This window comes from Cervus elaphus, chromosome 33 (assembly GCF_910594005.1).
Source record: "Cervus elaphus chromosome 33, mCerEla1.1, whole genome shotgun sequence".
NCBI lineage: Eukaryota > Metazoa > Chordata > Mammalia > Artiodactyla > Cervidae > Cervus > Cervus elaphus.
This window is the reverse complement of record NC_057847.1, coordinates 57,618,072-57,635,059: the sequence shown is the minus strand read 5'-3', so window position 1 is coordinate 57,635,059 and position 16,988 is coordinate 57,618,072. Positions and strand designations below refer to the sequence as shown.

General features: G+C 35.7%; 1 protein-coding gene across 1 annotated transcript in view; it reads right to left on the bottom strand.

Annotated features, from left to right (window-relative positions):
• LRP1B (LDL receptor related protein 1B) overlaps positions 1-16,988 on the bottom strand; it is a 2,070,284-nt gene that overhangs the window by 715,329 nt on the left and 1,337,967 nt on the right. The window contains exons 24-27 of the mRNA XM_043894665.1: positions 12,743-12,940; positions 11,103-11,307; positions 2,112-2,276; positions 1,584-1,828 (exon numbers count right to left, since the gene is read on the bottom strand). Of these exons, the coding sequence (XP_043750600.1) occupies positions 1,584-1,828; positions 2,112-2,276; positions 11,103-11,307; positions 12,743-12,940 (813 nt within the window). The remainder of the gene's footprint in view (positions 1-1,583; positions 1,829-2,111; positions 2,277-11,102; positions 11,308-12,742; positions 12,941-16,988) is intronic.

The window sequence follows — 16,988 nt, the reverse complement described above, 5'->3', positions numbered from 1 at the left end:
AGTATCATAACTGCATGGCTAATAATAAATTCTATGTCATTTCTATACTTAGAAATGTTTGGATTTGCCACCAAGAACAAAAGCAATAAAACAAAACAAAACAAAAATGGGACTACATCAAACTAAACAGCTTCTGCCCGGTGAAAGAAACCATCAATAAAATAACGAGGCAAACTACCAAATGGGAGAAGATATTTGCAAATTATATTTATCAGATAAAAAGTTAACATCCAAAATGTATAAAGAACTCATAGAACTCAATATCAAACAGACAATCTGATTGAAAAATAGGCAGAGGCTCTGAATAGATGTTTTTCTAAGAAAGAGATATGGATGGCCAACAGGCATATGAAAATGTGCTCAACATCACTAATCATCAAGGAAATGCAAATCAAAACCACAATGAGATATCATCACATATCTGACAGAATACCTACTATCAAATGATAAGAAATAACAAGTGTTGTTGAGGATGTGGACAAAAGGGAATCCTTGTGCACTATTGGTGATTATGTAAATTGACACAGTCACTAAGGAAAATAGTATGGAAGTTCTTCAAAAATTAAAAATAGAACTACCATATGATCCAGCAATTCCACTTCTGGGTGTTTATCTGAGGAAAAGGAAAAGATAAATTTGAAAAAATATATATGTATACATATATATGTGTGTGTGTGTGTGCACTGCTATGTTCATTCAGCATTATCTGCAATAGCTAAGAGTTGAAACAACCTACGTGTCCCTTAACGGAGGACCGGATACGGAAGATGTGAGGAGAGTGAGTATAATATAACATTCATGCTTGTGCTCAGTAAGTCCAACTCTGTGTGACCACGTGGACTGCAGCCCGCCAGGTTATTCTGTCCATGGGATTTTCCAGCAAAAATACTGGAGAGGATGGCCATTTCCTCCTCCAGAGGATCTTCCTGACCCAAGGCTTGAACTCATGTCTCCTTTGTCTCCTGCAATGTAGGCAGATTCTTTACCACTAAGTCACCTGAGAAGTCCTCTTAAAACAGTAATGTAACCTAAGTTTCAACAAAAGAAGGCTAGGAAAATGATATGATTGCAACAACTGCATAAAACCCTTAATTTCTAAGATTTCTCTATCTATTTCTATGTAAAATAAATGAAAAGAAAAAATATCCTGAGCTAATTAAAATAAAGGCTGGTACTACTTCCATCAAATAATATAGAAAATATTAAATCAGTGTTAGCTTACAAAATGGAGAAGGCAATGGCACCCCACTCCACTACTCTTGCCTGGAAAATCCCATGGAGGGAGGAGCCTGGTAGGCCTCAGTCCATGCGGTCGCTAAGAGTGGGACACGACTGAGCGACTTCACTTTCACTTTTCACTTTAATGCATTGGAGAAGGAAACGGCAACCCACTCCAGTGTTCTTGTCTGGAGAATCCCAGGGATGGGGCGCCTGGTGGGCTGCCGTTTATGGGGTCGCACAGAGTTGGACATGACTGAAGTGACTTAGCAGCAGCATCAGCTTACAAAATTATTTTACAGTTTGATTATTATGTGATTAAGGTGACAATAAATTCTGGTCACTAATTCATAACAATCCTTTACCCTGGGGCTGACGGCTGGGATGGTAGATCTGAAGGTCAAACGGCTGCGCACTGGTTTTCTGAATCACGCTGACATTCTGCCCCGTCCACTTGTTGGCTTTTGACAGTGTGTTGGTCCTCCAGTCCGTCCAATAAACATCACTCCCATATAGAGACACAGCAAAGGGATGAGAAAGGTATTCATGACCTCGGATAATTTCTATCATGCTTGTTCCATCATAGAGGGCTGAATAAATGGCATCTGACCTACAGAAAAGTAAATGTGTCAGCAGTATATAAAAGCACATTCAAATAGTCCAGTGATATGCTCATACTACTTAAATGGCAAAAAAATTGTGTAAAAATATTTTTATGATCCTGTACCTGATTTTCAGAAAGATTTCAAAAAAAGGTATCATAACAAAAGCAAATAAAGTTCACCACCAATTTCAATGTATGTATACATGATACATGCACAGGAATACACATTTTAATTTTGTAAGTATTATCTGATGAAGGTTATAGAAAAGAAAGGAAAAAAAAATTAAACCTGGCGTCTGTCCAAACTATCCTTTTTTCAAAGTGGTCCACCGTGAGTCCATTAGGCCAAGCCCCAGATTTCATGTCTTTGTAGATGGTTTTCCTCCCAGCACCACTCATGGAGGCTGATTCAATGCGAGGAAAATTGGCATCCCAATCTGTCCAGAAAAGAATTCTGAAGAAAAAGAAATGATGCTATTGATGATATTATTGTTTCAGTCATTCATTTCAAAAATATTTATTGAATGTCTATGATGTGCTAGACACTGGCTAGGTAAACAATCACATGTAAAACAGATGCATTATCTAGCCTCATGGGGCTTAGAGTCCAGAGCAAGAGACAGACTAAACAAATGCTTGAATATATAACTACAGCTTCTGAAACATATTCAAGAATAATTTTGTTATGAGAGTGAGTGGTAGATAAGTAATCTACTTTGAGAAGATAATCAGGGGGGAAAAAAGCAGTTTGAGAAGGTAATATTTAGACTGACTCTGAGAGAGGAACAGAGCATGACAAGAAAAATAAATGGTAGAAACAAAAGCCCTAATGAGGGAAAGAAAGTGGGTGACTGAGGGACAGAAATTAGGCTAATGGATTAGAAATGTGGCAGTGAGGATAAAGGGGAAATAGATGAAATTGGAGAGGGTGATATAACGGATCTTTTAAGATATGGCAATCATTTGGGTTTTGCCTTATCCCATATTTAAGCAGGAAAGAAATGTGGCATCATATATACAAATTCATTATGGTGAGTCAAGAGAATGGGTACATCAGATGGTTATTTTAAAGGACCAGGCAAATACGGTGGTAGCAGTGAAGAGAAGTGAATGGGTTCAAGGAATATTTTATTCCAAGTAGTTTGTAGTAGTTTAGTTACTAAGTCATGTCCAATTCTTGTGACCCCACAGACTGTAGCTTACCAGGCTCCTCTGTCCATGGGATTCTCTAGGCAAGAATACTGGAGTGGGTTGCCATTTCCTTCTCCAGGGGATCTTCCTGACCCAGGGATCGAACCTAGATCTCCGGCACTGGTAGGCAGATTACTTACCAACTGAGCTACAAGGGAAGCCCTTATTCCAAGAGGTGGAACTAACTTCCAGGACTAAATCAGTAGTGGATGTAGGGAATGAAGCAGAGAACAGAATCACAGGTGGCTGTGTTTCTTGTCTTGGCAAACTCAAGAGTAAGGACAGGCAGAGGATGTACAAGGGATCCATTAAGTGAAACGGAAAAAAAAATGCAAGAGAAATGCATTTTAAGAGCTGGGATTGAGTATGGATGGGTGTGGTGAGCAATCAAAAATACAGTTTTCAACTTTTTCACCTTGAGATTTTAAGACACAAAAAGGAGATTTCCAGGGAGCTGTATGGTATGTCAGGGTGAAATTCAGAGAAGGCATCAGAACTGTAGACATGAATTTGAAAGTATTCTGCATGGAGACGGCATTTAGATTCACATGAATGGAACAAATCATATGACAGAGAATGCAGAGGGAAAACAGAAGGACTTCATATAATTTGATTGACACATACATGCATTTTTATAAAACTTTCTTTTTTTTTTTTTTTACTAAATACTATTTGTAACTCTACAAAGTCACAGTATATGAACAGTTCCACACAAGAGGCATCAAATGTTTTATGTTGTGCATTTGATTTCTAAGGCTATTAGGTAATGGAGCGTTTATGTTTAATTGATAGTGGCCTAAACTGCTCATGCATGTTTCAGTCGTATATATATAATAATTACACAAGAATTCTGCAGTCATTACAACTAGTTAATGATTTCTTTTTGAGTGCTTACTATACTCTAAATACTTATTTTCAGAACTTTATGCAGATTATCTCATTTAATTCATCATGAAGCCATGGCTAAAGTTATCCATGTTTTATAAATGAGAAAACAAGCTTAGAAAAGTTGAATTCCTTGACCAGGTTATATGGCTAGCAAGTGGCAGATGAAGCCTGGAGTGCTGCAGTCCAAGGGATCGCAAAGAGTCAGACACCCTAAGTGACTGAACTGACTGATAGTTTTGCTATATAACCCTTAGGTATATGGATTGGGAAAACTGAAACAATCCTTTGGAACAAATTCAAGATTTCTTGAATTTGTGATTCAAGATTTCTTCTGTTAAAAAATGTATTATATCTATTCAAAGAAATGTGCCATGATATAAACTACGTATTCATTATGATTTCAATATCTGAGATGTACACAGTATCTTATAGTATATAGAAATTACAAATATGAAAGGATTAGATGACAATACAAGTTATCATATAATAAATTTATTTGGTATGTATGTTAAAAGCACATGGTGGGCAGGAAAGGAAATGAACCAATCTTGATAAGACTGCAGGTTCCCTTACAACCTAAGCACCAGACATTTCAAAAATGTTATTAAATAATCACATCAATGTTGAATAATGGCAATTTATATGTTTTGTGTCAGACAAGGTTGGGACCAATGTTGGGATATGTCACTAATTAGAGCATACTTAACTCAGACTCCATTTGCTCATCTGTACATAAAAATTCTAACAGTATCACTTGAAGGAATATTTGATGAGTTAATAGATGTAAACAATTTAGCACACAGAATGCCTAGCACACAGAAAACTTTTGTGTCTGCACAAGCATCCACATATATTTACACCAGAACATTTTTTAAAGGCAAAATTTCAAAGTCATTTAAAATTATTAAACAAATGGGAACACACACACACAGAAAGAGAGAGAGAGGTTGAGGATTAATACTAATATTAATGTTTAAATGTTACAATATCATGTATGCGAAGGTAGATTAGTTTTATAAAGTAAGCATGAGTTAAGCCATGAAAAAAATTTAAAGAAGTAGGTCACAGGAATAGGTTTATCTCACACAAAATTTCTCAAAAAATTGTTTATATTAAATTTTTGTTTGTTTGTTTCATGGACAGCTTTCTACAGCTCTAGAGATGGGACCAAACCCACAAAAATAATACCTAAATTATTAATTGTCTAACCACCAAATATCTGATAAGTAAGTTGTTAGGGAAGGATAAAGATGAACATTATTACATTAGAAGGCAATATCATTGTTGAAGCTGGTGATTAATACTAGGGAACTTATTTTACCATTCTTTCTACTTTGTATATTTGAAAATTTCTGTATAAGTATTCAAAAGTGTAACAAATCCAAAATTAAATTAATAGAAAAAATTTTTAAAAAGTATCAGGGATAATTTATAAAATCTTGTTTTTTTTTAAGACTATTGTTTAAAGACAGGATTGTTTACATGAGAAAATACTAATTATCTGGAAATATCAATAACATATATATTGGGTATGTGTGTTAGTCACTCAGTCATGTCCAATTCTTTCAACCCCATGGACTGTAGCCCACCAGGCTCCTCTGTCCATGGAATTCTCCAGGCAAGAATACTGGAGCGGGTTGCCATTCCTTTCTCCAGGGTATCTTCCAAACCCAGGGATCAAACCTGGGTCTTTTGCATTGCAGGAAGATTCTTTATCATCTGAGCCACCAGGGAAGTCCAACATATGTATTACTTATAAGCTATTTCATACATAATTTGTTGCCTTAAAAATAAATACTAAACAAAGCAAAGATGAATTATTATAAAGCTGGTAAGCTATTTGGTTAAGTAGAGTAATATCCTTCTTGAAAACAGTAAATATAAAATGAATATGTGTCTCACTTCAAATTTAAATTTACACATCTTTTCATGGCCACCAGGTTGTTATTTGTCAGCTTCCCTTTAAAGTTATCATTAAGAAAATAAAATTTAAAATAGAAACAAGATCAGCACAGCATCAATCAAATTCATTATGATATCTTGAAAAACAAGGTAAAGTAAAGATTTGCAAATCTGAAGATTAGGAAAAATAATCCCTGAAAACAAACAGTGAATTTGAGAGTCACAAGTAGTCTGAGTATATGTGGATAGACCACAGTGTGGGAGACCTGGTTTCAATCCCTGGGTTGGGAAGATCCCCTGGAGGAGGGCATGGCAACCCACTCCAGTATTCTTGCCTGGAGAATCCCGTGGACAGAGAAGCCTGGTTGGGCTACAGTCTAGAGGGTCACAAAGTTGGACAGGACTAAGTGACTAAGCACAGCATAGATCTGGACAACGCTGTACTCCAAACTCTAGGCTGATAATCCAAAGGCTTCTGAAGCATTGTCTTTTGCTTGTTTAACAAATAGAAAATTGATATCTCTTTTAGCTTTCTATCTTATGGTGTTGCATCAATTCCAATGTGCAAATAAGTAGCTCTGCAATTCTGCATTCTTCATATGTAGGTTCACTACAAATAGGCACTGAAGACTTTTCAAGTGTATATTTCCAGTGGGCCAAAATACATGGCCTGTGACTCTTTGAGGAATTATAGAATAAGTGGTCCCTTCATTTCTTCACTAAATATAGCAGAGCTAAGCTGTTTCTTCTGTAGTGGTCACTATAGTTCTAATTTTTCATTAACTTAGGTGGGAAATTTTCAACACCTTGCATAATAATATATCCTAGAATTGCTGCTAAGTCGCTTCAGTCGTGTCTGACTCAGTGCAACCCCATAGACGGCAGCCTACCAGGCTCCACCATCTCTGGATCAGCACCTCTAAAAATGTTCTTAACCTTGCATAAGTCAGTGTACAATCAATCTTATAACTTGATTTTAAGGATCATTGTTTTATAAAGTTCTAGGCACTCTTTTGTACACTTTACTATGTTTCATTTTTAAAAAATCATTTATCTCTTATTACTTTCTTTTTATGTTTAAAATGTATTAGCATTTCAAAGACTCCATTATTTCTTCAAGTATACAAAGACTGAATAGCCCTTCTTATAAGATGTATGGAAATGTTCAACCATGATTGCTTTTAAAAAAGAGAGTACAGTCCACTGATCGACAGTTCCTGCATTCACAGGTTAGTGTGTATCAGGATTAAACTGGGTCAATGGACCATGAACAACTTGTACCATTACAGGTACAAAAGGGCTATTATCATCTTCAGGACAAGATGCAAAAGGTAAAAATAAAGGATCATGGCAAAAAGAGAGCTTACTTATCTATAATCTTTGGGTTGTCTAAAACCAACAATGTTTTTATTAGTTTCATCTAGAAATGCTCCCAGATTAAGCTAAAATTTTATTTAGATGTCTTACTAATCTTCACAATGACTATATCTGCTTTCACTAACTGCAATTGTTACAGCAGAGTTCAGTTATTATGACACATGAGAACTAAATACCAGCAGTGCATCAAGACACTGTACGTCTGCAGGAACATAAAGACGACGAAAGTTCGAGAACTGAAGTGAGTGCCCTGTAGATTCTGAACTCCCTGGTGCTGGTTACTCTCTAATAATAAGTTTGGTGTTTACAGGAGATTCATGTACTATTTCAGGTCATCTTAGCAATAAGTGTATTCCTTTAAAATGGATAGAAAGAGAAATGGCTCCTCCCTAAGATCTCTAATTTAGCATCCTGGAATTAAACTTCTCACCTGGGACACTGGGTCAAAACCTGGAATACTGCAGAAATGTGACATGGTAGCAAATATATCTTAAAACATCAGATGAAGGCCTGTGGATTCCATGTTAAGGAACCAAAGCAGTCAATTAAAAACATGTCTCTGTTGGCATTTGTTAAAAAAAAAAAAGTCACAAAGACCTTGGCTGTTTTAGGAAACTGGTGTGATGTAAACATGTTTTATGGGGCTAATGGTATATAACCTGCTTTTTTTTACTAGTTTTGCTCAGGGAGCAAAGTGGCTGGTTGCAAACTTTTTCTTCATTCATCATTGTCAAAGAAGATAATAGTATTGCCGATTAGCTGTATTTTACTGGCAATAGCTGTAAAGATACATTAGCTGTATTTTTAAGACGTATCCTTGAATTCCTGTAAGTTTCATGTAAACAGAAGGTCTGTTCATATGCATTACTTTACTTAACGAGTACTTATTGAGCACACTTATACATAAGAGCAGAGAAAGATTTCATAGATTTGGAAGCAATTGTCATCAAAAAGCTTACAATTTAGTAGGAAAGGCAACAGTAATTATACAAACTATATTTCTCAAAAAATTATCCAGTGGCTTTATCTTAAAATAAAAATTTTCCAAAAGAATATAAATGTCTTTGGAGATCCTATAACTTTGATTCACAGTCTCCTTACATATTTCATGAATAATTTTTGGAATAGGGGAATAGTTATTTTTACTATGCTCTCAGCCTATTTTATGAAAGGTCCAATGTTTACAAATGTCTATGAACTTTTTACCAAAACATCCAATAAATTTGAAAGCATTTTAATATTTGCATGACATTTTTAAAGTTAATTGCTACATTTTAAATTTAAATTTACAACTAAGCTCTAAAGATGTTTACATGAACCTCATATTTTATCCATGTCAATCTTTTACAAAGTAATTTTTAATAATAAAAATTCTATTATATTATGATAAACCTATAAACTTTTCATTTATTCAGAGAGTTAAGTGAATTGGTACTGTCATTTGAACTTTGGTCATTCACACCAGAAACAATTTTCCAAGCATTATTTCTTCACCTGTTAAATAAAATTATTACCACTGTAATTATCTTAATTAGCCTCACAAGTTTGTAGTAGCAATTAGCAAGGGAAGACATCAACTTTTCTCAGGAGCATTATCAGGTTTTCCCTCCCCGGAGGCTAGCTTCCTGTACTAATTTTCAACTCTTAGAAACTGTTTTACTTCTGGAAACCTCCTTACATCATTGAAATAGTGCTTGATAGTTTTATATAAATAGTATTTGTGGAGTGTGTTTGTTTTGCATTTCTGTTTTCTTTTTCTTCTCTCAGGTTGGCTATTCCCCAAACAAACTGAGATAAATAAGTTTATTCTAAGCATTGTCAGTTCAAAGCTATAGAAAATGAAGCTTCAATTCCCAGATCTACTGCTTTGTTTGACGAAGCTATTTTCAAAAATTTTATACACCTGTTTTATGTGTTTGTTTTCTTCTCTGTGTGTGCCCTTTGTACTTTGGGAAGCAGTCAAAGTGCTCCTAACATGATGGTATACTTGCTAAAATTATCACTTTCTCCAAAATATTGCTTTCCCTTCTACAGAAAGTTTCTCATGCAGATAAGCTGCAGTTACCAAATAGGTATGTCTAAGTTGTGAAAAATTCCACACCAGTAGCTATTACATTGAGGGTAAAAACCTCTGTGGATGGCAGACCTCTGTGGGAAGTAAAATGTCAAAGTGGGCCATCTACTTGCACCCTCAGGAAGAGTCTGTTTGAGAAGGAAATTTCTCATAAAACACACCTGATGTCTTCCTAGTTAACTGTTAGCACAGGAGTTAATGAGTGAAACGGGCAAAGCATAAACTGTCTAAAATGGAGGACACACCTTCAGCCCAAAAGGTTTGCTACTGCTCTGTTGGGTGTTGACAGATCTCCCTACATTTTCAAAAGAAGCCAGAAATCGAGAATTGTATTCCAAATCTTTCAAAATTTTAAATTGTGGCAACTAAGTCAAATAAATGCAAAACACTGTGGAAGGTAAAACAAACACAACAATAATGACAGTGACCAGTTTGAAACTAGCTACCTTGCTCTACACAAGCTACCTTGCCCCTTTAATGTCTAGATCTGAATTGAGGAAAAGGAAAACAAACACAATTCCCAAGCTATTGATTTCTGGGTTGTGCATAAAACAGTGCACAAAGAAAAGTGTGTGGACCAGGAAACTGACTTAAACATAGGGTCGCTTTTCTCTTCTGCATCTCATTCAATTCCCTCCTGACTGACCGCTTTCTGACCTCCATCCTTCTTGGTCCTTCCTAGGCTGTGTAATACTTAAAAGTACAGAGCCAAAAAAATGTTCCTTTCTATCACCCTTTAGACTTGACAATCATTTTGGATGTATAAAATAAACAACCAACAGTAATAACAAGTATCCCAATATAGATGAGTTATACATTATATTTCACATTCTATCTCCTCAAAAACAATCTAATTGAGACATTATTGTTCCCGACGTTCAAAAGAGAATACGGAAATATAAAGGAAGTAATATACTTGAGTAGGCTCCCCAGAGGATAAGTGACTGAGCAGTGCTGGACCCTTATTTTCTGGCCCCAAATCCACTGTCTCTCTTCTCATCTTTCACAAAGGACTGAAGGGAGACAGTGAGGCAATAACCTGGATTATACTTTTGACTTTGTCTTCCAGAATAATGTGTCTTGTCTTAAATGTCCCTATAGCCAGCATCTCACCACTGGATTCCTTCAAGTTTATTCTAATTTTCTTTTAAACTATCTCCAAGTACATACAAATACAAATAAAGGGTGAGGTGGTTAACACTTGTGACTGTTTGGACCAAAGACTGGTCCTGTGGTTTGCAACCATTAGAAAAAATTACAACATCTCTTTGGCAAGTCAAAAATGAATTCATTAAATTACTGCTTCAAAATAAAGTTACAATATCTTACAAAAGGGCCTAATGACCATATTTAGGAAAAAAGAAAAGTTTACTCCTTTAAAAGTACCTATGTAAGCAATTTTATATCAAATTCATGGTGATAATCTAAAATTGGTTGATATATACATGGGCTTCCCTGGTGGCTCAGATCATAAAAGAATCTGCTTGTAATGCAGGAGACCAGGGTTTGATCCCTGGGTTAGGAAGATCCCCTCAAGAAGGAAATGGCAACCCACTCAAGAACTGTTGCCTGGAAAATCCCATATGCAGGGGAGCCTGGCTGGCTGGCTATAGTGCATAGGGTCTCAAAAGTTCAATGTGACTGAGTGACAGAGCATGCATGCATAATTATAGATATAAATATAAACATACATCTATATATACAACCATCCACAAGTATATACACACATATGTACATGCACAAAATAAGCACTTTGACTTCTAATTTATGAGAAAATTGAATCCAATATTAATTTTGAAGGTTATTTTTTTATGCCAAAGTGAATCTATGAAAGGCAAATATCTTTACCCAAATCTTGGGTCCAAAGCGATGGCCCTGGGGTGTTCCATAGCTCCTGCAATGAGTGTAGTTCTTAAGGAACCGTCTAGTTTGGCCACTTCAATTTGGTCCAGGTTGCTGTCTATCCAGTATATGTTGCCTGCTATCCAGTCAACAGTCAGTCCTTCTGGGGTAGCCAGGCCATGTTCCACAACCACTTCAATAGAACTGACACCTACAAAAAGGGAGAAACCAACACTTGCATCCATTCATGTGACCCATTACGCACTAAGGAAAAGGCGTCCTTATCAGCAGTATGAAGTATTTAACATTATATTAACTTTGAGAGATATAGTGTAAAAGTGTTACCTGACACAGAAATTAAGATGGCCCCAAATTTAGAATTAATGATGTTTCCCAGCAGAGATTTTTAATCTCTTAAATCCTTTCAGTGACAGCATAACAGAATTTTTAAACAACACTGAGGCTAATAACAATGTTTAGGTTGCAAAAAAGTTATGTCATGTTTCTGATTTTTTAGGCAGAACAAGGAATTTTGGAAATGATAATGACTTGCTGGTTAAAATCAATGGAATGTAATTTAAACACTGATCTTCAGGGTAGAATAAAGAGTCCACCTAGGGCAATCTGCGTCTAGTCAGTCAGCAGCTACTGTTTTTGAAAGCATGACTGAAAAGATCGATGTTATACCATTTAGCCTTAAAAATAATCCTCAAATTATACCCCCCCACAGAATTCTGAGCAAATATAACATTTCTGAGTTGTATTTTGACTTGCAGAATATAACATGCTTGAAAATAAAGGAAGAAGCCTGTGGTGTGGTCTAAATAAAAATAAACATTTGGGTAATACTCAGAACTATTTTTATTTATGTCCTTCATTTCTTTTGGAATTAATACTTTATAACTTACGACATTGCCAGTGCTTTTGTTAGACATGTTGAAAGTGCATTTTTTTAAACAGTTAACCATGTAAAATCATGGATCTAAACCCATCATTTGAAATTGAAATCGATACTTTGTAATATGATACAAGACACAGATTCACACATCATAATTACATTGTGTTTGAACACTACATTTTTCCAAAATTGTAATGGTGATTTAAGGAGGAATTTAGATTTTGATAGAAATACCTGGCCTTTGGAATGTTATACAGATCTGAGATTTTCAAGAGAGTTATGACATATATTTATCTCAAAGTCTTGCTCTTTAAGGAAAGCCTAGATTGGAAAAAGAGATGCCAAATTATGGGAAAATTTATTTAGCTTATATTAATAATCTTTGTAATAATTTATTATTTCTTTGAATGATGCTAGAATGTGAAAACCATAAAGAAACACAAAAGCTATTTTAACTCACAAAAATTATGTATAGTAATTAGAAGACAGTCATTTTTCTCTTGTAAATAAACTTCACCACTGAATATGCATCAAAATGCTCACAATTTGAAAATGGTGTGAATAGTATAGGCCTTCACCCCCCTCCAAGGTATCATCACACATACTTTACACCCTTGGATTTCCATATATTGGGAGAAGATAAAAAACCAAAGAGTAATCAAAATTCCTTCTGATTACAACATATTTTTTCTGAAAATTTCAGTTAGAAATTAATCCCACCATTAAGTCAAAATTGTAATGGCTGTACCTCCACTTTCAGAAAGCTTGCCCCGGTATATTCTGTCTTCTACAACGTCTGTCCAATAAAGCAAACTTTGATTGAAGTGAAAGTCAAGTGCTATTGTGTTTCTCAATCCAGGAACAAGTAGACTATAGTCTCTTTTATGAAGATCAATCCTTCTGATCTCATGGCGAATAGAAAAGATGATGAATGCTTCAAAAGGATCTGAAAATAGATTTATGTTAACAGGCATAAGGAAATATTTATATGCTTAGTAAACAGAATAAAGTACTTGGGGTCAAGATCTATTTATTTAAAAGCACAATTTATAATGGATTTCCTATCATTAGAGGAGCTATTTCTTTTAATACAAAATTTAAAGAATCTTAAAAAACAGGTTTATTTGTATTTATTAAAAAATCTATAAATGTTTTTTTATTCCTTGAATTTTTACACACCTGATTCTGATTTTAAAATAGAAGAATTGCTGCAATTACAAGACAAAGTGTGAGATTTTCTGTTTTAGTGTAGTTTAAGCTGACAGTTCAAACTTCAGAAATATCATCATAGAAATATCTAAGTGAATAAAACTAACTCTGTCACTTTTAGCTCATCACATGACTCTAGATTCACAAAGGAGAGAGAACCAACAGAAGACAACTTCTATGAAGAGAATTACTGAGCTTATAATTAGGAAGATGGCAGCTTTCTATAAAACCCAAGAAAATCATATATATAACTTTTCCCTCACTAGTTTTTTAATCCTGGGCCAGGCCTGGAAGAAAGAGAAGAAGCTTTGAAAACAGATATGAGATTAAAGTGTTATATTTTTGTATGTAAAAAAAGAATGTTTTAATACTCAAAAGTTACTAAAATTACTTTACCACTTTGAAATGTATCAAGTCCTACACTGTTGGACATACTATGTGTTAGACATGAATTCTGCTTTACAAATATACATTTTGAGGGAGGGACCCAGGCTCAGTAAGATTTCTTCTGTGGCCATGTTACTGTCAACCTTTTATGCTTTTCTTTAGGGAACCTGGTTTTCCTATCCCAAGTCTATACATGTTTGTGAATGTGAGCTATAATCACTCCTGGCCACAATGGTTGGCCTAAGAGGTGGATATAAGATCTAAGTCAGGAAGATGGGTTTTTAAACTTCTAGAGAAGTTTTCAAGTTGAGGAGAAAGAGTTTCTTTTCAGATTTCTCAGCCTAATATTGTCCGTTCATGTCCTTGTACTTTAAGTCCACTTGTAGTAATGTAGGAGAAGAGAAAAAAAGACTCAGAAACAGAAACTGATGACCAGGAGAAAGACCATATCCTAAGGACATTCAAACCCATGGTGCCAATTTTCCCTAAGACCACCTCCTTTCTTCAAATACCCTGTGCAAATACACTTAACTCTATTGCACTTCATTTGAACTGGATTTTTGTCAACTGTACCCAGGTATGCTGTTCTTATTACGTATGTGTTAGTTGCTCAGTCATGTCCAACTCTTTGCGAGCCCATGGATTGTAGCAAGCCAGGCTCCTCTGTTGAAGGGATTTCCCAGGCAAGAATACTCGAGTGGATTGCCATTTCCTTCTCCAGGGGATCTTCCAAACCCTGGGATCGAACCCGGGTCTCCCACACAGCAGGCAGATTCTTTACCATCTGAGTCACCAGGGAAGTCACTTTGACTTCTTATTAATCTCATTTCCTCAGAGATGGCTTCCCTGATCAGTTACCTAATAAAATCACATCTTCATTATTCTATTTCACTACAGCCTGTTTATTCTCTTTAGAGTACAATTTAAAATCAGTGTTTCCCTGTTTGCTATTGCTCTTACTCGCTGGATTATACACTCTTTTAAACAAGGATCTTGTCAGTCTCACTCATTATGCTGTCCCTAACATCTAGTATCAGGTAAGATATAATACACACCAGGTCTCAGACTAAAAGGCTGCCCTTCATGTAGGAGAGTCACTGGTGATTTTTTTCACTGGAGATGAATCTACTTTAGGGAGCTCTGCCCAGCACATTAAATAAACGTGTTTGGGTGATTAAATGTGGAGAGACATGGATTTATCTTAAGAGACTATCTGACAGCTAGCATAGGAGAGAACTGCCACAATCAGCAGAACCTAATCTGCTGATCACAATCAGGCTACCTGACCTGATGCTGATCATACAGTATAAGCAAGACCAGCCAAGACCATAAGAACAGTCCAGAAGTCCTGAAAACTTGTGAGCAAAAATTATGTATTTGATTATGATCACAGAAGTATTATGGTAATTTATTGCACAGTATTGTGATGTTTATTGCACAACATTACTGTGATAATATCTAAATGATACAAGATAACAAAAGTGCAAATAATTAGTTCCAGATAGGTCCCAATAGAACAAATACTCATAAAATTTAAAATCCAGAATTTAGTATTTTTAAAATAAAAAAAAAAATGATTGTTTTGTGTGAATAAACCTTGCTTGATAACCTGCTTTGGCTATGACAAGTGTTAGCTTAGAAACATTCTTTATCTTCTCAATAATTAAATTTCCTTACCTGTAAAATGAGTTCACAATAATCACCTTTCAATATAACTTAAACTGCTGCTCTCAGAATCCAATTAGATAAAGTATGCAAATTAGTTCAGTTGGTAAAGAATCTGCCTGCAATGCAGGAGACCCTGGTTCGATTCCTGAGTCAAGAAGATTCACTGGAGAAGGGATAGTCTACCCACTCCAGTATTCTTGGGCTTCCCTGGTGGCTCAGCTGGTAAAGAATCTGCCTGCAATGCAGGAGACCTGGGTTCAATCCCTGGATTGGGAAGATCCCGTGGAGAAGGAAAGGCTACCTACTCCAATATTCTGGCCTGGAGAATTCCATGGACTGTATGGTCCATGGGCTTGCAAGGAGTTGGACACGACTGAGCAGGTTTCACTTCACTTCACTTCATGCAAGTTTGCTTTATAAGCTGACAATCATCACAGTAGATACAAATGTAGACAAACTGTGATGTAGTCAAAAGTAATAAACTTGGAGTCAGAAACTGTTGGTTTAAGATAGAGTTCTGTTATCAATAAACTGTATAAATATGAGAAATTTACTAAGACTCTCTGATTCTCAATAGTTTTTGAAAAAAATTGTAAAGTATATAACATACTGAGTTATCAGGATAATTGAGGGTTAAAAGTGTAAATATTTAATATCTTAATAAACATTTAATAATTACTACAACTATTCAGTTTTAGAGATCAAAGAAATAAGCAAGACAGATACTGAGTAAGAGAAAAGCAGAGTGATAACAAAGTAAAAACAGTCAGATATTTCCTAGCACGTGCTGAAGCTAGGGGCATTACAACTCTGAAGAGCCTTTCCTTCCTGTGGTTTATAGTCTTAGTTAAGCAGTAAATTACACGGCAGCAACTACTTGTGAGAGAAGTTTACATTGAATACTGTTAAAGGACATGCAGTTTTTAAATCACAGAGTGGCTACTTCATCAAAGTATCTACTTTTGTTTTTTATACATAAATGCATGTGTGTAATCTAATCATAATCTAAAATCTAGCATCATGTTTAAAGGAGAATCTCTGAAAGCAATCCCACTAAAGTGAGGTAAAAGATCAGGATGTCCACTAACGTTTCATCTTTCTGAAAGTTTTAAATGATGTAGACTAGTGAGAACATGTGTATATGTTCAGTAGCACAGTCACGTATGACTCTTTACAACCCCATGTACTGTAGCCTGCCAGATTCCTCTGTCCATGGGATTTTCTTGGCAAGAATACTAGAGTGAGTTTCCATTTCCTCCTCCAAAGGAATCGTCCTGACCCCGGGATCAAACTCTCATCTTCTGCATCTCCTACATTGCGGGCGGATTCTTTACTTCTGAGACACCAGGAAGCCCCAGGTGAGAACAAGAAGAAGCAAAAAGTGGAAAGTAGGTGCTAAAAATAAACTACCATTTACAAGTTTAAAAAAAAAATGATACTTGGAAAATGTAGGATAATCAACTGACAAAACTACTACAGAAGAGAGAGAATTCAGTAATAAATGTTTGGGACAAAATTTTAGAAAAAATCACTAGCCTTTCTAAAAATGATAGCAGCTAAGCCAAATTATCCTGATAGATGAGTTGGTAGAATCTGCCTGCAATACAGGAGACCCCGCTTTGATCCATGGGTCGCAAAGATCCCTTGGAGAAGGGATATGCTACCCAATCTGATATTCTTGTGCTTCCCTTGTGGCTCAGCTGGTAAAGAATCCGCCTGCAATGTGGGAG